Below are 22717 nucleotides of genomic sequence, written 5' to 3'. Positions count from 1 at the left end.
TCCCTCCTGCAGCAAAGCACCCCCACAACATTATGCTACCACCCCCGTGCTTCACTGCTGGGATGGTGTTCTTCGGCTTGCAAGCCTCCCCCTTTTTCCTCCAAACATAACGATGGTCATTATGGCCAAACAGTTATATTTTTGTTTCATCAGACCAGAGGACATTTCTCCAAAAAGTCTCCATGTGCAGTTYCAAACCGTAGTCTGGCTTTTTTATGGTGGTTTTGGAGCAGTGGCTTCTTCTTTGCTGAGCGGCCTTTCAGGTTATGTTGATATAGGACTCGTTTTACTGTGGATATATATACTTTTGTACCTGTTTCCTCCAACATCTTCACAAGGTCCTTTGCTGTTGTTCTTGGATTGATTTGCACTTTTCACACCAAAGTACGTTCATCTCTAGGAGACAGAACGCGTCTGCTTCCTGAGTGGTATGACAGCTGCGTGGTCCCATGGTGTTTATGCTTGCGTATCTATTGTTTGTACAGATGAATGTGGTACCTTCAGGCATTTGGAAATTGCTCCCAAGGATGAACCAGAGTTGTGGAGGTCTACAATTGTTCTTCTGAGGTCTTGGCTGATTTCTTTTGATTTTCCCGTGCTGTTTAAAGGCACAGTCAACTTAGTGTATGTAAACTTCTGACCCACTGGAATTGTGATACAGTGAATTATAAGTGAAATAATCTGTCTGTAAACAATTGTTGGATAAATTACTTGTGTCATGCACAAAGTAGATGTCCTAARCGACTTGCCAAAACTATAGTTTGTTAACAACACATTTGTGGAGTGYTTGAAAAACGGGTTTTAATGACTCCATCCTAAGTGTATGTAAACTTCCGACTTCAACTGTATATATGTATGAATGTTTATTTATGCATATGTATGGGTATGTACGTGTATGTATATGGATATACAGTATATATATTTACCCCCAAAATATATGGGGGATTGGAAATGATGCAGACAATTACATTGATGGAATCAACAATCTTTCTGCAATATTAAGCTCATCCAGCCCCCCCCCCCCCCCCCCAAAAAAAAAAGGGGGGAAAAGGGGGGGAAAAGAAAAAACAGATCATTAGTGGCCATAACAGAGCAGCAGATGCATGGCTTAAGTGGCTTTACCTCCACTGAGGTTCTGTTTCGGCTCAGTATACAGCACAGTAACTAGGGGTGACATGGATAGTTGGCTAATCCCCTCACAAAATTCCATTATCCCCTAATACCACTGCTGGCTTGCTTCTGAAGCTAAGCAGGGTTGGTCCTGGTCAGTCCCTGGATGGGAGACCAGGTGCTGCTGGAAGTGGTGTTGGAGGGCCAGTAGGAGGCACTCTTTCCTCTGGTCTAAACAAAGATCCCAATGCCCCAGGGCAGTGTTTGGGGACACTGCTCTGTGTAGGGTGCCGTCTTTCGGATGGGACGTTAAACGGGTGTCCTGACTCTCTGAGGTCATTAAAGATCCCATGGCACTTATCGTAAGAGTAGGGGTGTTAACCCCGGTGTCCTGGCTAAATTCCCAATCTGGCCCTCAACCATCACGGTCACCTAATAATCCCCAGTTTACAATTGGCTCATTCATCCCCCCTCCTCTCCCCTGTAACTATTCCCCAGGTCGTTGCTGCAAATGAGAACGTGTTCTCAGTCAACTTACCTGGTAAAATAACGGTAAAATAAAAAAAWWTWWAAAAAAAGCACAGTATGGGTTCAGAATCCTGAACACAAAGCTATTATAGCACATCTACTTTATAACCTATGTGAATGGGGCATGGTGCATGGTGGTCTGTGGGTACCTGGTGGGCACTGGAAGCGGACGTAGTAGTTGGAGCAGATGCGTCCGTAGGCCTGCTCCTTGTTGATGCACCAGAAGCCCTTCTCCAGGCTGGAATGAGTCACCTCCCCAGTCTCTGCTGCTGCCACCCAGTCCGTGGTGCGGGCCTCCATGGCCACCGGCCGGGCACACACCCTCTCCCTATAGTAGAACTGGATGGCCTCTAACCGCTCGTAGTCTCCATTCCCCCCTGGATGGTCGATGTTGAACCAGGACGTCCATTCAGTCACGCCTGCCATACATGCAGATTGGGAGAAGGGAGACATAGACAAGGAGATACAAATCACAACTAGGGGGTAAGGTTGCACAGTTAGTTTTTATTTACTCCTTTTTCTCCCCAATTTCATGGTATACAATTGGTAGTTACAGTCTTGTCTCATCGCTGCAACTCCCGTACAGACTCGGGAGAGGCGAAGGTTGAGAGCCGTGCGTCCTCCGAAACACAAGCCAACCAAGCCACACTGCTTCTTAACACAATGCCCACTTAACCCGGAAGCCAGCCGCACCAATATGTCGGAGGAAACACTGTACACCTGGCGACTGTGTAAAGCATGCACTGCGCCCGGACCACCACAGGATTCGTTAGTGCGACAAAGGGACAAGGACATCCCTGCCGGCCAAACCCTCCCCTAACCCAGACGACGCTGGGCCAATTGTGCGCCGCCCCATGGGTCTTCTGGTCGCGGCTGGCTGCGACAGAGCCTGGACTCMAACCCAGAATCTCTAGTTGCACAGCTAGCACTGCATCGCAGTGCCTTAGACCACTGCGCCACTCGCAAGGTTGCACAGTTTAAGAGAATAGTCTGCTACTGTCATTGTCTGCTGAGTAGAGACGCCCAGGGGAGCCTGCGTTGACCAAACTCTTTCCAAGCCAACTCAGAAGGCAGATGAGGAGGGAAAGTGTCATGTCGTCTAGCTTTTGTCTGCCACATGTTCAACTCTGAGATTTTCCAAAGATGTGAAGAAACAGCCTCGCTGCATTGCATTAGCAACATACCATGGATCTCTGAATAATAGATTTCATCATTGGAACGAGTCCCTTGGGAAGCATCGAGAGAGAAGTGAAGTGATCTATTGGTGGACGTTGTCAGGATGTGTGCTCACCGTGCTGTGTGCTATCGTCGGTAGACATTRTCAACAGACATAGTGACCTCTCTCTCTAGTCTCTCTGTTCATTTAAAAGCCAGTGGTTTTCAACCCTGTGGTGACATTAGGTATTTCGTTTTAATTTCCTGTATCTGGATAATGTATGTGTTGGCTTACATATTAATTTGGACTGGATTTAATGAATAGTTGCTTAAATTYAACTACACTCATGTGAATATAAAGTAGACTCCATGCTATTGTTTGCTCTGATATGATCCTGGCAGGTTAACACCATTGTCTCATTCCACCAGACTGCTCATTCAAAGGAGCGAGACTGAATGTAAGCATAATGGAATGTGAGTGCTGAGTGGGAACTGAACATTGATTACACATTAGAAACAGGGTATAGTTGATGAATTAGAGAAGGGGGTGGGGCTCATAGAGTCTCAAGATTGGCCTTGGACTGGAAATGGACTTGACCCCTAAATTTGATAGCTTGTATGTATAAATGTTACTAGTATGTAATGAAACTGTAAAAATCGATTTTCTGCACTTGCCATGGGTGTGTAAAGCCTGTGAGTTTCAGTACATCAAAGGAAGGAAACCCCTCTGTCTGAGGCAGAAGACACATTTGTAACAATTTTCCTCCTCTTCAGATGAGGAGTATGAAGGATCGGACCAATACGCAGCGTGGTAAGTGTCCATGATAGTTTAATAKAACTGAACACGACAAAATACAAAAATAACAAAGTGAATGATAACGAAAACCGAAACAGTCCTGAAATGTGAAACTAACACAGGAAACAATCACCCACAACACACAATGGAAAACAGGCTACCTAAATATGGCTCCCAATCAGAGACAACGATAAACAGCTGCCTCTGATTTGGAACCACACCAGGCCAAACACATAGAAAAACAACAACCTAGAAAAAATAACATAGACTGCCCACCCTAACTCACGCCCTGACCAAACTAAAATAGAGACACAAAAACGGAACTAAGGTCAGGACGTGACAACATTGTTGAGTGAGTTTTCCCTCCTCAGGTTGTATAGGTCAACCAGGTGGTATTAGGAGTGAGCTTACTCACTCACCTGTGGTCTGCTGTGGCTCAGTAAGCATGTTGTAGGCCAGCTTCCTGCTCCTGTCTGTCTGACTCCACTTCCTGAGCAGAGAGCTGTTCCTGAAGGGCCCTGGATGAGGAGAACCACACCATGAATACAACCTAACACCATGACCAGCAGGGCCCAACCTAACCTGCACCGCTGCACCACTACCACACTGTAACACTGTAACAGTGACCTCAGGAGCTCTGCTCAATGGATCCACCAAGTTTTACAATGGGGAGAACCAGATTTATGGAAGCCGGTTTTCGAGTCTGCGGACCTACTTGTCTGAGGAGTTCGTCCTCGGCATGTTCTCATCAATTTGTCTGAGTGTCTGTGAATGTGAGAAGAATGTCTACGTCTCACTCCGTGGGCTGTGGTTGAAGGCCAGGGAGAAGTATTGGGGTGGGACACCTGATCTTGGTGCACTGACGCTGGGGTGTCTGTGTTTCCAGATCCCCCGGCTTTGTCTGGGTGCCACCAGAATACAAAGACAAGCCTGGTTCTCTTTTACCGCCCCCGTGAGCTAGCTAGGTGCCAGCAATCAGTCTGGAAGAGCTCCATCCAGATGTGTGTGAGAACACCTGATATCACACACACGCAGTCACACACTAGTCAGAAGACTACACCACAGTCCAAGCACGTTCAGTTTTTTCTCAACGAAACACTGTCCAGTCTCATTAAGGACCTGGGGCCATATGGAAAATCTCTCTCTCTCTCTCTCTCTCTCTCTCTCTCTCTCGCTCTCTCTCTCGTTCTCTCGCTCTCTCTAATCAGAAGCCGATGAATGAGCTGGAGCCTCTATAAAGGGAGATGGACTGGAGGGAGAAAGAGAGGGAGAGTGATGGAGAGAGGGAAAGTAGGAAGGACAAGCAGAGATGATTCCTCATGGTTTCTCAATGAGCCACGTACCAGAGGTTACATTCCTCCACTCTCTGAGGGAAACATTGTCTATGTCTAGTGGCGTGATAGTGTGTCTGAAACTGTGTGTCTTCGAGCTAGTTTTCTGGCTGCCCTCTTTGAAACAAGTCCTAGCTGTTGGGTCCCTCCACAGCCCAAACGTCCCCCCTTAAATGAACACGTCTCCATCAATAAAGCCAGGATGCTGAGGAGACCCATTGAGACACACACAGCTGAGAGGAATCAGCTCACGTAAGCCATCCGTTAGTAGTGACTTGTACAGCATATGCTGCCAATATGCCTTACTTTTCCCTCTTTTCCACCTCATCCCAGTCTCAGATACGGTTTGGCCTTGATCCATCAGTCATCTCTACATCTGCCTTCTCTTCCCTTCTCTGACTTTCCTCTGTATCTTCATCTGATCTTGTCATTATGCTGGAATGGCCCATGCAGCAACGCAGCCAGTTGTCCCCTTTGATATTACACACACTTACATTCACGTCCCACATATGCGTCAGCGTCAGGCATCAAAGGGCTGACAGTGGAGACGTGTGTCCTTTCTTTCGGTTCCCAACCGCCTGCCTGAAGCCATCGTGGCCAAAGAAAGCCATTCCCACCACGGACTGTCTCGCGGCCTGCCTGACTGACTGGCTGTCTGTGAGAGCGCTTACCACTTTAGGAGGTCCACCGCTGAGTTTATGGACACAGTCACAAAGACCCAAAGAAGAGGCAAGCTTCAGTCCCTCTGCTATTTATTGCTGACTGTGGGTCTTTTTTTGTTACGCCAACACGATTCTCTTCCAATTTTATGGCTTTGGAGCATTTTTTCCTAGTATGGTCTTCAACCCAGTGAATGGCTTCTCTTACAAGTGGTATTACGTAAGTTCCAGGTCAGCCTTTGCAGTCTGCTTAAACCAGACTGACCGCTGCCCTCAGCTTTGTAGGCCTACATACTGCAGCTGTGTGTTTAACAGTAAAGCAAGGGGCTATCTTTCAATGCAAGGTGGGCTTTTCATATCTGGCTTGATACTGTAGATCATAGACAGGGGTTTTAATATTTGATTGACATGATAGAATGACTGGCTAAATAGAAACAAATGTCTCTCCGCACAACCTCTGCACTGCTGGTGTGCCTATGCGGGCTTGGACACACTTCCAAGTGACGTTGTCATATTAACAATCTACTGGACAGAGAACTGCACTATTACCAGCCTTGGATACTCCAACAGGGGCACATTGCTTACACTTATCACTTCAAGATGTTTGATATTGAAGCCTAAACCATTAAAAGATTACAAGAGTAATTTTATGAGGTGCATAATGGCATTAAAGCTTTTTATGTCGGAATCCATATTTAATATAATATAAACACGTCAGCCTTGCAACTTCAGCTATGGCAGTTGTTTAAGTGCACTGGCCTGAGTGGCCTCGGCTCCAGTAGTTGACTTTGACTATTTAACGTTCCTTTGAGTGGCTTGTTAACACTTTATATGTGAATTTAAAAAGCCAGTGATTTTATATGTGCTGTTTAATGCTAATTGTACGTCAGTGGCGTTACCTCATCCAAAACATGTTGAAACACACTGTTATGTCAGAGGAAACACACTTAAACTTAACCGGATTTCCTCCTTTGTTTGAGGTCCTTACTCCTGTTTAACTTTCCCTAATAGAGGCCTCTCTCCTACCTCGCCACCACCCTCGTAAAACACCAACCCAGGAACAAGATACTGAAAGAGGTCAAAGTATAGTCCCATGTAATGGAACCAATACATTAGCAATGGTTCCAAGTATGTTTCTGTGCCTATTAGCAGACCCTCTTTCTCCCCCTTAATATAGACACACAGGCTAGCTTCTCTCAAAATAGACACACAGGTTAGCTTCTCTTAATATAGACACACAGGCTAGCTTCTCTTAATATAGACATACAGGCTAGCTTCTCATAATAAAGCTGAATACCATGCAATGTTATATTAGTGATGGAGGCGAACTCTCAACTGGGCGTCAGATCCAGTATTGTCTCAAGCTCCCCTCTTCCTGCTTCTGCCCTTGCACTGCTTTGGCCATTCTGGACTCTGGTACTTATTCTGGGGATCTTGCCACTATAAAGTGGTGCTGGGCTTTAGTTACAGGGTACACAAGGACAAAAACATCTATTAATACTGCAGGCCCTTCTAAATGCCATTCTCCTCTCCTGTTGCCTTCTCAGCCAGGTGTTTTCCGAGACAGAGCTGCATGCACACTCGGCAGCTGCCAGATGCTAATAAAAAGTTGCAGAAAATGAAAAAATAAGTTTTGAAGTTACCCAGAGAAAGGACTTCAGTAGTCAGATTAGACAGATTTCCAACCCAGATCTGTCTGGGCAGAGACACAGGCCTTTCAGCAGGTCTGGAGATTGTTTAAAATATTCCAGAGCCTTACAAGAAGAAAATGTAAAAACACTTTTCTGTGTTATGTAACAGCTTGGATGAGTGGCTCACGGGGCTGAGCACTGGGCTGAATGTTGAGTGTCTCTCCACACAGTGTTGATGCAACTTTGCCATGCCACAGCCCCACACTTAAGTGTAATAACAGGTGTGTGCAGTGTTAGAGCACTGGAAACATCCGTCACCTGGCCTTATTAAGATTTAGGCAGTAAGGAGATATTTGTTCAAAATCAGAGGGTTTGTGTCAAACCAATGGACATTAAATGATTGCCCAGAAAGTGTGCGTGTGTGTACGTATGCATGTGAGTTTTTATGCCATGGCCTTGCAGATATGTGGAAGTTGCTTTGTTTAGTTAGCCTATTATCTGGCTGAGGTGTGCTGTGGTAGAAGAATCAGATGGTCTCTCTCTCTCTGTTTTCTCCCTCCATCAATCTTGGCTTCAGGGCTGGTTGGGGAGCCACTGACTGATTCTTGGTCAAAGGCATATGTGCCTCATTATACAGTTTTGCCCCTGACATGAACTAATGATGCAAATCCACCACAAGATTTAGGGGGATTTWAAAAAAGAACACAGCGGCTTTGTGTTCTTAATGTGATTTTTTTCTACCACACTGCATTTCCGTATTCAGGCTATAAAAAAAACAATTGGCCTCAATGGTATTTCCCCATTAAGTCCACTGCAAGTTCTCACCTGGGTTTCTGCAATGGGTATACACGAGCTCTAGAAACAACTGCTTCTTGAGCATTAGCCTAGTCCTATGCTTCAAAGTAATGTTTGTGCACTTTCATCCTCAAACGCAGGACCCGCATCTTCAAACGGTAGTGAGCCAGAGAGAAACTGGAGTCATATCATTTGGGCCTTCACGTGGTGATTGCTGGGAATACAAGGGACTTTGATCCCTTTCTTCTCTCTCCCATTCTCATTTAAGTCAATGGGCTACACATCCTGGTGTGGTGATTGTGGTTTAGCTGGACCACTGCTCTCCAGTTAGTCTGTGGCCAGCATCTGGAGAATGAGCTAGTCCCTCTGAATGAAGCCGATTAGCACAGGGACAACATTGACTTTGGAGCTCTGAGACTGCTTCTTCATGGTCCCAGTTGGCCCACCTCCACCTCTATCTATCCCGAGACTGGTATGGGAGATTACAGTTCATTACGGGCAGCCTATGTGGCATCTGGCTCTTTAAAACACTCCACTAAGACCTGGGACTTAGTTTAGCTTGACTGATAGTCAGTCACAGTGTCCCATTTCGGTATAGCATCCAGGAGCAGAAGCTGTCTCTTCAAATATGGAAAACACATCATACATCTCTGAACCCTGAGAGGGATGGAGATAATGATGGGGGGAAAGTGATAGAGAAGGAGCAGGAGGGAAATGAAAAGTAAAAGGAAAGAGTGAGACAGGGAGAGGGGAAACCAGAGAGAGTCATTTCACCTGTCAGTTATGTGAGAAAGTGGGATAGAGGATTTGTGTTTACTTGTTTTACTGGTGAGTGCTGACTTGGTGAGTGCTCCAGCCGTCGGGTAATGTATCGAGGTGAGATGGGGACAAATACTACCCATGTCTGCCACAATGTGTTGGCGAGTGAATACATCACTATCCATTCTATCAAACACCTAGTCAGTGTGATAATTTTCCTGAACAGGCAAAACTATCCAGTACTTGCACTGAATTCTTAAAGAATCCCAAGGCTATCCATCCATTATAACACACTTACTGTATAATAACTAGTCTACTGCCACTTTCACACACCCCCTCAAATTGAGGGGCCCTGATCCCTACAAAGAGATTATATAATCACCCCCAGAGAAACATGTGTTACCCCTAACATCCATCTGCTTCTCATTAACATGACAGCATGTTAGTAAAATGAGAGTGCTGGTGACTTCACACAACATGATTAACACTTCCAGTGGTGGGATATCCCTGCAGAGACAGACAGCCCCCCTGTGGTGCTACAGTATGATCTCACCATTCACAACTAAAGAACCACTACTGGTCCAACACTGACATCCACTGGGATAGGCTACTTTCTCAGCTTGCAAAGTTTAGGTTCAGGAAGACAGAGATGTGTGCACATATTTCTAATGATTGATTTGATTGGTTTATTTTAAATTTCGTGCCATACACCGTTTGGTGCCAAGACACTATTTCTTAAAGTACATGTGAACAAAACTCAAAACAAAATGAAATGTAACAAATTCAAATTCTAAAATAGTAATCGTAACTAATAAAAACATCTGAAAATGTTCAAATTGAAGGGCTAGACCTGTCGCTATTTTCCTTATATACAGAGTTTACAAAACATTAGGAACACCTTCCTGATTTTGAGTTTCACCCCCTTTTGCCCTCATAACATCCTCAATTCATCGGGGCATAGATTCTACAAGGTGTCAAAAGTGTTCCACAGGGATGCTGGCCCATGTTAACTCCAATGCTTCCCACAGTTGTGTCAAGTTGGCTGGATGTCCTTTGGGTGGTGGACCATTCTTGATACACACYGGAAACTGTTGAGCGTGAAAAACCCAGCAGTGTTGCAGTTCTTGACACACGCAAACTGGTGTACCTGGCACTTACTACCATACCCCGTTCAAAGGCACTTAAATCTTTTGTCTTGCCCATTCAGCCTCTGAATGGCACACTTACACAATGTGTCTCAATTGTCTCAAGGCTCAATATCCTTCTTTAACCTGTCTCCTGCCCTTCATCTACACTGAAGTGGATTTATCAAGTGACATCAATAAGAGAACATAGCTTTCATCTAAATTCCCTTGGTCAGTCTATGTCATGGAAAGAGCAGGTGTTCTTAATGTTTTGTACACTCAGTGTTTATGCTCCACTTTCTATAAGCTTTTTAATTGGGTGCCAGTCAGACCTTTGGTGCGGGAAAAGCTTAAAGCAGCAGCACGTAAAGATGTAAGCATATTTATTTTTTAATTAGCCACAGGAGGAGGGTGATGGGATGGAAGTAATTTGCATATCTACTGGCTGATAATTGAGGCTGTGTGAGTTCAGTTTGTGCCCTCGTGTCCTCCTTATTTCGCTCTCAGTCAGGTGACTGCAGGAAAAGGGGGAATGGTGGTGTGGGTCAGCCTTAATCCATTTAGTGCCTTCACTGCAAACACACACGCAATCTCACAGGGAGAGAGTGCTACACTGACCTTCAATGTGTTATATGTATTTGTAAATCCGCTGAATGGCACAAATACACAATCCATGTCTCAATTGTCTCAAGGCTTAAAAATCCATCTTTAACCTGTCTCCTCCCCTTCATCTACACTGATTGAATTGGATTTAACAAGTGATATCAATAAGGAATAATAGCTTTCATCAGGACTCACCTGGTCAGTCTGTCATGGAAAGAGCGGGTGTTCCTAATGTTTTGTCCACTGTATACTTTTATGCCATAAGAATGAGCTACTACATACAAGCAGTGGATCATTGACAGCATGTGTCAGAATGATGAAGCTGTCCAGGCTTCAGGGTTGAATTGGCTATTATGAAGTTCTCATTTGAGTAATGACGTTGCTTACCACAGCTACAGTTAAATGGCATGCAAGACAACGGCAATGATACAAAACAAGGAACCTATTCTAAAATGTCCTGGAAAATGAGTTCTGCTGATAAGTACACAAACAATTTCAATTACTTTTTGTGGGATATGTAAAAAGGCAGAGTGATATAATTATTTGCACATCAATAATGAATCTTAACTAACATCACATTTTGAGGAGGACATTAACTTGACATACCTTGAGCCGCTGCCACTGCCACCAGGAAAGACAGGAGTAGTGACACTTTTGTAACGTCCCACATGGTGTCCCACAATTACAAACTTGGATGCTTTCCTTCTCTCTCTCTGCGTGTATTATATTATCAAGTCAAGAAGAAATTGTGCTGTTCTTCAAAATGGCAGGCTACAGAGTCTGAGTGCTCTCAGGTGTGAATGATGGTGGTTGGAAACCTGCTGCTGTCCCTAAACCCAGCCATATGAGGATTGTAAGTTAGACGGGGAACAGGAGTCTTAAAAGAAGGGACACCCAGAGTGCAGTCTAATCCAGCCCCCCTCTGCTCACCATTGGCCAGTGCTCTCTCACATCTGTGTCTTCCATAACACTCCCCAAAAAATGCAGGAGAGAGCGGGGTGGAATATTACCTCAAATAAAAGGGTCTTTTTTTACTTTCCACAGAGTAAGATTTCATCGGTTCTGTCTGGATTGTAATACGTTTTTGGGCTGTTACTGAATGTTGTATCCACCAGAGTACACAGAATGCATCACGCTAAGATATTATGATTATGTTTGTATCCAGAACTCGTAAAAACTGACAGCTTTTCTACAGTATGCTCAACCTCAGTGTAGTGTAATTAATGAAACAAGCCTGTCAATTGCGTAACAATGGCATTCAAATTGGCCTTAACCAAAAATATATACTTTGCCATGCAAAACATGTTTTTGTCATCAAAGGAACTACACTGAACAAAAATATAAACACAACATGCAACAATTTAAAAGATTTTACGGAGTTACAGTTCATATAAGGAAATCAGTCAATTGAAATAAATCCATTAGGCCCTGATCTATGGATTTCACATGACTGGGAATACAGATGCATCTATTGGTCACAGACACCTTTTAAAAAAGTAGGGGCGTGGATCAGAAAACCAGTTACTGTCTGGTGTGACCATTTGCCTCATGCAGCGTGACACATCTCCTTCGCATAGATTTGATCAGACTGTTGATTGTGGCCTGTGGAATGTTGTCCCACTCCTATTCAATGGCCGTGCGAAGTTGCTGAATATTGGCGGGAACTTGAACACGCTGTCGTACACGTCGATCCAGAGCATCCCAAACATGCCCAACGGGTGACATGTCTGGTGAGTATGCAGGCCATGGATGAACTGGGACATTTTCAGCTTCCAGGAATTGTGTACAGATCCTTGGGGGTCATGCATTATCCTGCTGAAATATGAGGTGATGGCGGTGGATGAATGGCATGACAAGAAGATCATCAAGGACAACAACCACCCGAGCCACTGCCTGTTCACCCCGCTACCATCCAGAAGGCGAGGTCAGTACAGGTGCATCAAAGCTGGGACTGAGAGACTGAAAAACAGCTTCTATCTCAAGGGCATCAGACTGTTAACCTCTACAGGGTTGGTGGGTCCCCCTCGGGATGGTTGAACTAACGTAGGCTAATGCAATTAGCATGAGGTTGTAAGTAACAAGAACATTTCCCAGGACAAAGACATATCTGATAGACAGAAAGCTTAAATTCTTGTTAATCTAACTAATCTAACTGTCCAATTTACAGTAGCTATTACAGTGAAAGAATACCATGCTATTGTTTGAGGAGAGTGCACAGTTATGAACATGAAAAGTTTTTAATAAACCAATTAGGCACATTTGGGCAGTCTTGATAGAAAACAGAAACACAATGGTTCATTGGATCAGTCTAAAACTTTGCACATACACTGCTGCCATCTAGTGACCAAAATCTAAATTGCGCCTGGGCTGGAATAATACATTGTGGCCTTTCTCTTGCATTTCAAAAATGGCACAAAAAAAGGCATGGTTTTTTAACCACATCTAATGTGTTATATTCTCCTACATTAATTTCACATTTCCACAAACTTCAAAGTGTTTCCTTTCAAATGCTTACATACTCATCTCATATGTATATATTGCATTTTATACAATCTATTGCATCTTGCCTATTCCGCTCAGTCATCCATATATTTATATGAACATATTCTTATTCCATCCCTTTAGACTTGTGTGTATTAGGTAGTTGTTAGATTACTTGTTAGATATTACTGCACTGTCAGAACTAGAAGCACAAGCATTTCACTACACCCGCATTAATATCTGCTAACCGTGTGTATGTGACCAATAAAATTTGATTTGATTTGACAATGGGTCTCAGGATCTCATCACGATCTCTCTGTGGATTCAGATTGCCATCGATAAAATGCGATTGTGTTTGTTGTCCGTAGCTTATGTGTGCCCATACCATAACCCCACTGTCACCATGGGGCACTCTGTTCACAACGTTGAAATAAGCAAACCCCTATCTGCCCAGCAGAGTTGAAACTCATGAAATTCATTCTCCAGCGTGCCAGTGGCCATTGAAGGTAGGCATTTGTCCACTGATGTCGTTTACGACACAAAACTGCAGTTAGGTCAAGACCCTGGTGAGGACGACAAGCACACAGATGAGCTTCTTCGATTCTGCAAACCAACAGTTTCATCAGCTGTCCGGGTGGCTGGTCTCATGATCCCGCTGGTGAAGAAGCCGGTTGTGGAGGTCCTGGGCTGGTGTTGTTAGATGTGGTCTGTGGTTGTGAAGCCGGTTGGAAGTCCTGCTAAATTCTCAAAAACAATGTTGGAGGCAGCTTATGGAAGATAAATGAACATTCAAGTTGCTGGAAATTCTCTGGTAACATGCTGGCAACATGCTCCCTCAAAAGAGTGACCTTTTACTGTCCATAGCACAAGGTTCACCTGTGTAATGAGCATGCTGGTAAATCAGCTTCTTGATATGCCACACCTGTCAGGTCGATGGATTATCTTGGCAAAGGAGAAATTCTCACGTTGTGCACAAAATTTGAGATAAATAAGCTTTTTGTGTGTATCGAAAATTTCTGGGATCTATGATTTCAGCTTGTGAAACATGGGACCAACTCTTTACATATTGCATTTATATTTTTGTTCAGTATAAAAAGGTTTGTTCTCTCCCTGTCGGAGTCCATGACTATTGCCAAGTTCACGTGCTATCTGAGTTATCAGAAATTCCTAGTTCCAAGAAAATTCTGTTGCCAAGTTGCGACGTTTCACCACTAACCTTTAACCTTTTCAAGTACAACCTTAGCAATATGGAGAATGTAGCTAGTTGACCATATTGTCTATGCTAGCTAACTTTATTATTATTATTTATTATCAACGTTAGATAGCTTATCAAGCTAGCTAAAATCTTATTGGTTGCAGAATTGTTCCGACTTCTAAAGCACTTCACAATCATGTCAGACTTATGACTTCCCGCTTCCTAGTTTCCCATTTCTGACGAGCATGTGAAGCCAGCATGGTGCTTTCAAGACAACTCGGAACTTTGAAAATCAGAAATTTCCGACTTTGAAAGAAAGATGAGCTCCGAGTTTACCACTTGGAAATTGTCAGAATCAACCAATAGGCAGCGCTACGCAAAAAAAGTACTCTTATTTTAACTCGGAGTTTCCGAGTTGTCTTGAACGTGGCACTAGAGTAGAGCTTCACATCGTTTGTGTACTCGCAGACAGCATGACAATGCCAGATGGTCAACTTCTGGTTAGATTTTGTAACTTTAACAACTGCTGATTGCCCGATGCTTCTCTGCCAAAGAGGGAAGTGGCATCATAAGGCATGCCATTCAACAAACACTCACTTCAAAACACACAGAGCCATGCTTGTGAGATAGAATGCACTGACTAGTTGCAAATACATCATCAGCAATTGTAATGATGTTTAGGAGTTATTCCGTAAAATTCCCTCAGGCAGATGGGATAATTCCATGCAGATCTGTGAAAAAAATATGCACTAGTCTGCCCTCTTACTTAGATGTTCTACCCTTAGTTCTAAATCACTGAAATCCAGAACAGCCTACCAATCAACTGTAATAGAACATGTCTCTTCCAGAGGAGGCTGGTGGGATGAGCTACAGAAGGATCGGCTCATTGTAATGGCTGGAATGGAATAAATGGAACGGTATAGAACACCTCAAACATAAGTATGAAAACCTATAGCTTCTCCCACCGGCCTCCTCTGGTCTCCTCAATATGATATTAGTATCGGTTATTATCTGTTAATTCTCTTCCACCCTCTAAAGACTTTGAACTTTGAATACCATCAATTAAACATTAGAAAAATACATTCTCACTTAAATATATGAGAAAGAGCCTCTCAGAAAATGCAAAGGAACAGAATGAAAAATATGAGCATTAAATGTTCAGATGTATTCCAAAAGCRTRAATTCAACGTCTATTCCACGTTGGCCATTGAAATGACATGGAAACAACATTGATTCAACCAGTGTGTGCCCTGTGGGTTGGCTCTTTGCGCTTAACAGGTTTAACGCCGTTGTATGTTATGGGATTAACATTTTGACACTCGGACTTCCTGTGCACAGTGCTAGCACTTAGAGGACAGTGCAGGGTTTGGTATAAATACAATATGACTTCTTGCACACAGTGCTAACACTTAGAGGACAGCGCAGGGTTTGGTATAAATACAATATGACTTCTTGCACACAGTGCTAACACGTAGAGGACAGTGTAGGGTTTGGTATAAATACACTATGAATTAATGCGCACAGTGCTAACACTTAGAGGGCAGTGCAGGCTTTGGTATAAATACACTATGAATTCATGCGCCCAGTACTAACACTTAGAGGACAGTGCAGGCTTTGGCATAAATACATTAGCGAGTACATAAATCGTCCTGTACCCTACTTACATTCATTCACAGGCCTATTATAAACATGTTCAGAGTCAGGTCAAAATGATGAGAGACACTCGTCATCAACTAACTACCCAGCTTGCACTACACTTGTTTGCCACATTGATTCTACACTGAGTGTACAAAACATTACGAACACCTGCTCTATCCATGGCATAGTTCTGACCAGGTGAATCCAGGTGAAAGAGATGATCCCTTATTGATGTCACTTGTTAAATCCACTTCAATCAGTGTAGATGAAGGGGAGGAGACAGGTTAAATAATCATTTTTAAGCCTTGATACAATTGAAACATGGATTGTGTATGTGTGCCATTCAGAGGGTGAATGGGCAAGACAAAAGATTTAAGTGCCTTTGAACGGGTTATGTTAGTAGATGCCAGGCGCACCGGTTTGAGTGTGTCAAGAACTGCAACGCTGCTGGGTTTTTCATGCTCAACAGTTTCCTGTGTGTATCAAGAATGGTCATTCAGCATGTAATATCATCCGTCTGATCTCCTGCCTGATCTCTTCTAACAATGTCTGAGGCTTGGCATGGATTTGCATAGCCTACTGTGTGATCTCTGATGTTATGAAGCATAATGGCAGTTTTATCCACCAACACAGTTTAGACTCTACAAAGTTGTAACTCCTGTGGAAGATGTACTGTCATGATTACCTTTAATCTTGTCAGCTTTCATATGTCCTACTTTCTTACATCGAATCACATCGGAATCAAAACAATTGTTAAATGAGATATTTTATTGGACAAAGAGTTAACTGCAAATCAACGAACAGGTGTTACTTGGACTAAGGAAATGCAGCAGTGTAGACAATTATTTAAAAATAATAATAATAATAATAATAATATGCAGCTGCTAGAAAGTAGTTTGACCCAAAATCCAAGCATTCTTCAATAAGAAAAACAGAACTCAAAACATAATAATACATAAAAAATAGAAGTTAACTCGAAGGTACAAAACACCTCTTCCGCACAACATTCATCGTTTTTTGCTGAAGGAGAAAGATCATCTCAGAACTTTGCAAAGAAGCAATCACAAAAATGAGAATGACGCAACTCACTTGGTAACTCACTTGGTAACTCACATGGAAACTCCTCAAACCATTTCCAAAACAGACATACAACTCAGACCTCCCACAGATTCTAAATACCATTTTCTATTGTATTTGAGCAAACAGAGTGAATTCTGGGTAAGGCTAAACCTGCTCTAGTCTACACGCATTGGAGAGATAGCACATGAACGATAAAGCACAGTAACAATCTATAAAATACAAAACGTGAATATATTATCCATATTTATCCAAAATGAGGACTGGTGAGGGTGTACAGAAGATTTTACAATTCTATAACACAGTCTATGCCTGGATATTCTGGCAGGTTCAGATCGTATTTCTTCTGGATGTCATAAGGCAGGAAGCGTCCCGCCAAGTAGTGCTTCCCTGTGAAACTGGTGGCACATCTCTTTGGTGCCATAAGCGAGATCAGGACGTCTGGGTTGATCCCATCTGAGGTCACCTGGTCCACATCCCAACCTTTAATAAACAGGGAAATGATGATCACCATTTGAATTCCATCTCCATTGATGGGACAACTAACCTGCTGACATCTACTAGCTATGTCACGTGACATAACATCATGGAGAGCGTGAGTATCTCACTTGATCTTCTCCTTTCAACTTTAATCGGCATTTCATATCTTACAGATGAGAAACCTGCCAGGTAGCAGCATTCCAGAACAAGTTAAATGGGGAGAGGGTGTGATATAATGGCCAAATATATATACTACACTTAGCTATATGCTTTACTATCTCAGTCCATCCAGGTTTGTCTCTACAGCTCGGTAGTGTTGAGGATGACTTGAGGTTGACCTGACAAAGGCTATCACAGCTGCAAATATGGCCCGGTGAATTGTGGAGCACACAGGAGACTGCTGAGGGGAGAATGGTTCATAAAAATATCTGGAATGGAGTAAATGGAATGGTATCAAACACATGGAAACCATGTGTTTGATGAGTTCGATACCATTCCATTGACTTCGTTTCAGACATTACTATGAGCCCGTCCTCTCCAATCAAGGTGCCACCTGTGGTGGAGCATGTACAGGCTTTTATTTTGTATGGCTTACTCGTGTTTAGCTCAGAGCTAAAATCCTGTTTTGGGCAAATTTCTGTACATTTGTGCAACACTGGTACATGTTGAATGTGCAGCATGGCTTTCAGCCTTACCTGAGGGTATGTCCACACTTACGATGGGGATCTTGACCTGCTTCAGAGTGACTAGGATGCCAGCGTAGGGCTCCTTCACGTCTGTGTGGTCAGTCTCTGGCCCCAGGATGGKATCGATCACCAGGTTATAGGCATCGTTGATCAACTGCACCTGAACACACAACCATAACACAACCACAACTCAAACTCTGGTCAGCATCTAGACAAGAGCTTTACATTGTTCTCACAGCTCCAGCAAGGTGCACTTTCATAAGTCAGTTACGCTAGCAGATGTCAAGTTTAATTTAAGGATTAATTTGTGTCTATAAAATGTATAAGACACAAATGAATACTTGAATTAAACTTGACATTAACATTTAATGTCGTATGTTTATTTTTTATGTTGCTCACCTCTGTTGGGAGATAGGAGAGGAATGGGATGTCCATCTTTTCACACTGAACTGTGAAGTCCTGTTGAATGGTGTGGGGGGTGCGTTTGGGATAGTAGATGGTTGGCTCATACTCCTGTGAGAGAGAGAGAGAAAATACTACTACCGGTCAAAAGTTTAGACACACCTACTCATTCAAGGGTTTTTCTTTATTTTTGCTATTTTCTACATTGTAGAATAATACTGAAGACTATGAAACACATTCATAAAACTATGAAATAACACACATGGCATCATGTAGTAACCAAAAAAGTGTTAAACAAATCAAAACTGCGCCCTGCAGTTTCACTGGCTGCTGACAAGGTGGGACGCTACCGTCCCACATACCCTAGTGAGGTTAAACAAATCAAAATATATTTTATATTCGAGATTCTTCAAATAGCCACCCTTTGCCTTAATGACAGCTTTGCACACTCTTGGCATTCTCTCAACCAGCTTCGTCTGGAATGCTTTTCAAACAGTCTTGAAGGAGTTCCCACATATGCTGAGCACTTGTTGGCTGCTTTTCCTTCACTCTGTGGTCCAACTCATCCCAAACCATCTCAATTGGTTTGAGGTCGGGTGATTGTGGAGGCCAGGTCATCTGATGAGGCATCAGAGGCATCACTCTCCTTCTTGGTAAAATATCCCTTACACAACCTGGAGGTGTGTTGGGTCATTGTCCTGTTGAAAAACAAATGATAGTCCCACTAAGCCCAAACTAGATTGGATGGCGTATCACTGCAGAATGCTGTTGTAGCCATGCTGGTTAAGTGTGCACAAATACACATGCGAAGATCATCCGTTCCCCCACACCGCGTCTCACAAAGACATGGCGGTTGGAACCAAACACCTCAAATTTGGACTCCAGGCCAAAGGACAAATGTCCACTGGTCTAATGTCCATTGCTTGTGTTTCTTGGCCCAAGCAAGTCCCTTCTTCTTATTGGTGTCCTTTAGTAGTGGTTTCTTTGCAGTAATTCGACCATGAAGGCCTGATTCACACAGTCTCCTCTGAACAGTTGATGTTGAGATGTGTCTGTTACTTGAACTCTGTGAAGCATTTATTTGGGCTGCAATTTCTGAAACTGGTAACTCTAATGAACTTATCCTCTGCAGCAGTGGTAACTTTGGGTCTTCCATTCCTGTGGCGGTCCTCATGAGAGCCAGTTTCATCATAGCGCTTGATGGTTTTTGTGACTGCACTTGGAGAAACTTTCAAAGTTCTTGAAATTGACCGGATTGACTGACCTTCATGTCTTAACATAATGATGGACTGTTGTTTCTCTTTCATTATTTTATTTGTCACATGCGCCGAATACAACAGGTGTAGACCTTACAGTGAAATGCTTACTTACGAGCCCCTAACCAACAATGCAGTTAAAAAAATTAAAAATAAGAATAAGAAATAAAAATAACAATGATTAAAGAGCAGCAGTAAAATAACATTAGCAAGACTATATACAGGTACAGAGTCAATGTGCGGGGCACCGGTTAGTTGAGGTAATATGTACATGTAGGTAGAGTTATTAAAGTGACTATGCATAGAAGCTGTTTAGAAGCCTCTATTCTTGCCATAATATGGACTTGGTCTTTTACCAAATAGGGCTATCTTCTTTATACCCCCCCCTAACTTGTCACAACACAACTGATTGCCTCAAACTCATTAAGAAGGAAAGAAATTCCACAAATGAACTTTTAAAAAGGCACACCTGTTAATTTAAATGCATTCCTGGTGACTACCTGATGAAGCTGGTTGAGAGAATGCCAAGAGTGTGCAAAGCTGTTATCAAGGGAAAGGGTGGTTGCTTTGAAGAATCTCAAATATATTTTGATTTGTTTGACACTTTTTTGGTTACTACATGATTCCATATGTGTTATTTCATATTTTTTATGTCTTCACGGTTATTCTACAATGTAGAAAATAGTTAAAAAATAWAGAAAAACCCTCTGATTAGCACAGCGCTGTAAGCCTACTAGCCCTCTGGAATCTGGGATGACTAAATTACACCTTTAATGATTAATGATAGACGTTTAGGGAGAGTGGAAAGCCAGACACCTGTGACTTGTGATATTAAACGATGACCAGCCGTGATCCCCACCGCTAATGGGCCTCAATCACAGTGATAAGTACCTCATACAAGTACCTCATACATGTACTTGGGAGTATGGCTAGACGGTACACTTTCCTTCTCTCAGCACATATCAAAGCTGCAGGCAAAGGTTAAATCTAGACTTTGTTTCCTCTATCGTAATTGCTCCTCTTTCACCCCAGCTGCTAAACTAACCCTGATTCAGATGACCATCCTACCCATGCTAGATTACGGAGACATAATTTATAGATTGGCAGGTAAGGGTGCTCTCGAGTGCCTAGATGTTCTTTACCATTTGGTCATCAGATTTGCCAGCAATGCTCCTTATAGGACACATCACTGCACTCTATACTCCTCTGTAAACTGGTCATCTCTGAAAACCTGTAACAAGACCCACTGGTTGATTGATGCCTATTTATAAAACCCTCTTAGGCCTCACTCCCCCCCTATCTGAGATACCTACTGCAGCCCTCACCCTCTACATACAACTCCCATTCTGCCAGTCACATTCTGTTAAAGGTCCCCAAAGCACACACATCCCTGGGTCGCTCGTCTTTTCAGCTAGCTGCAACAAACACTCAAACTGGACAGTTTTATCTCCATCTCTTCATTCAAAGACTCAATCATGGACACTCTTACTGACAGTAGTGGCTGCTTCACGTGATGTATTGCTGTCTCTACCTTCTTGCCTTTGTGCTGTTGTCTGTACCCAATAATGTGTGTACCATGTTTTGTGCTGCTACCAAGTTGTGCTGCTGCGATGTTGTGTTGCTACCATGTTGTTGTCATGTGGTGTTGCTGCCATGCTGTGTTGTCATGTGTTGCTGCCATGCTATGTTGTTGTCTTAAGTCTCTCTTTATGTAGTGTTGTGGTGTCTCTCTTTATGTAGTGTTGCGGTGTCTCTCTTTATGTAGTGTTGCGTTGTCTCTCTTTATGTAGTGGTGTGGTGTCTCTCTTTATGTAGTGTTGCGTTGTCTCTCTTTATGTAGTGTTGCGGTGTCTCTCTTTATGTAGTGTTGTGGTGTCTCTCTTTATGTAGTGTTGCGTTCTCTCTTTAATGTAGTGTTGTGGTGTCTCTCTTTAATGTAGTGTTGCGTTGTCTCTCTTTATGTAGTGTTGTGGTGTCTCTCTTTATGTAGTGTTTTTGCGGTGGTCTCTCTTTAATGTAGTGTTGTGGTGTCTCTCTTTATGTAGTGTTGCTGTGTCTCTCTTTATGTAGTGTTGGTGGTGTCTCTCTTTATGTAGTGTTGCGGTCGTCTCTCTTTATGTAGTGTTGCGTGTCTCTCTTATGTAGTGTTGCAGTGGCTCTCTTTATGTAGTGTTTGCGTTGTTCTTCTGGTGTTTGTGGTGTCTCTCTTTATGTAGTGTTGCGGTGTCTCTCTTTATGTAGTGTTGGTGTCTCTCTTTATGTAGTGTTGTGGTGTCTCTCTTTAGTAGTTTTGGGTGTCTCTCTTTATGTAGTGTTGCGGTGCTCCTCTTTATGTAGTGTTGGTTGTCTCTCTGAGTGTTGTGGGTGTCTCTCTTTATGTAGTGTTGCGGTGTCTCTCTTATGTAGTGTTGTGCGGTGTCTCTCTTTATGTAGTGTTGCGTTGGTTCTTTGAGTGTTGCGTTTGTCTTCTTTATGTAGTGTTTGCGGTGTCTCTCTTTTGTAGTGTTGCGGTGTTCTCTCTTTATGTAGTGTTGCGTGTCTCTTTTATGTAGTGTTGGCGGTGTCTCTCTTTATGTAGTGTTGGCGGTGTCTCTCTTTATGTAGTGTTGCGGTGTCTCTCTTTATTGTAGTGTTGCGGTGTCTCTCTTTATGTAGTGTTGGGTGTCTCTCTTTATGTAGTGTTGGGTGTCTCTCTTTATGTAGTGTTGGTGGTCTCTCTTTATGTAGTTTGCGGTGTCTTCTTTATGTAGTGTTGCGTTGTCTCTCTTTATGTAGTGTTTTGGGTGTCTCTCTTTATGTAGTGTTGCGGTGTCTCTCTTTATGTAGTTGGTGCGGTGTCTCTCTTATGTAGTGTCGTGCGTTGTCTCTCTTTATGTAGTGTTTGCGGTGTCTCTCTCTTATGTAGTGTTGGAGTGTCTCTCTTTATGTAGTGTTGTGGTGTCTCTCTTTAAGTAGTGGTGTGGGTGTCTCTCTTTATGTAGTGGTGCGGTGTCTCTCTTATGTAGTGTTTG

General features: G+C 43.1%; 2 protein-coding genes across 3 annotated transcripts in view; both read right to left on the bottom strand.

The window, feature by feature from the left end:
- Nucleotides 1–11320, bottom strand: part of LOC111953001 (cartilage intermediate layer protein 1-like) — a 37328-nt gene extending 26008 nt beyond the window's left edge. The window contains exons 1-3 of the mRNA XM_023972062.2: nucleotides 11098–11320; nucleotides 4009–4107; nucleotides 1788–2057 (exon numbers count right to left, since the gene is read on the bottom strand). Of these exons, the coding sequence (XP_023827830.1) occupies nucleotides 1788–2057; nucleotides 4009–4107; nucleotides 11098–11161 (433 nt within the window). The 5' untranslated portion in view covers nucleotides 11162–11320. The remainder of the gene's footprint in view (nucleotides 1–1787; nucleotides 2058–4008; nucleotides 4108–11097) is intronic.
- Nucleotides 11321–16553: 5233 nt separating this feature from the next.
- The window catches only part of LOC111953079 (yjeF N-terminal domain-containing 3-like), a 90138-nt gene continuing 83974 nt past the window's right edge, over nucleotides 16554–22717 (bottom strand). For both annotated transcript variants that reach the window (XM_070435144.1, XM_023972176.2), the window contains 3 exons: nucleotides 18448–18561; nucleotides 18058–18208; nucleotides 16554–17365 (listed from right to left, as the gene is read on the bottom strand). In XM_070435144.1, coding sequence (XP_070291245.1) covers nucleotides 17169–17365; nucleotides 18058–18208; nucleotides 18448–18561 — 462 coding nt within the window. In that variant the 3' untranslated portion in view covers nucleotides 16554–17168. The remainder of the gene's footprint in view (nucleotides 17366–18057; nucleotides 18209–18447; nucleotides 18562–22717) is intronic.

The sequence above is a fragment of the Salvelinus sp. IW2-2015 genome, linkage group LG26, assembly GCF_002910315.2.
Source record: "Salvelinus sp. IW2-2015 linkage group LG26, ASM291031v2, whole genome shotgun sequence".
Taxonomy (NCBI): domain Eukaryota; kingdom Metazoa; phylum Chordata; class Actinopteri; order Salmoniformes; family Salmonidae; genus Salvelinus; species Salvelinus sp. IW2-2015.
The sequence above is the reverse complement of the archived record's forward strand: the minus strand, read 5'-3'. Positions and strand labels throughout refer to the sequence as shown.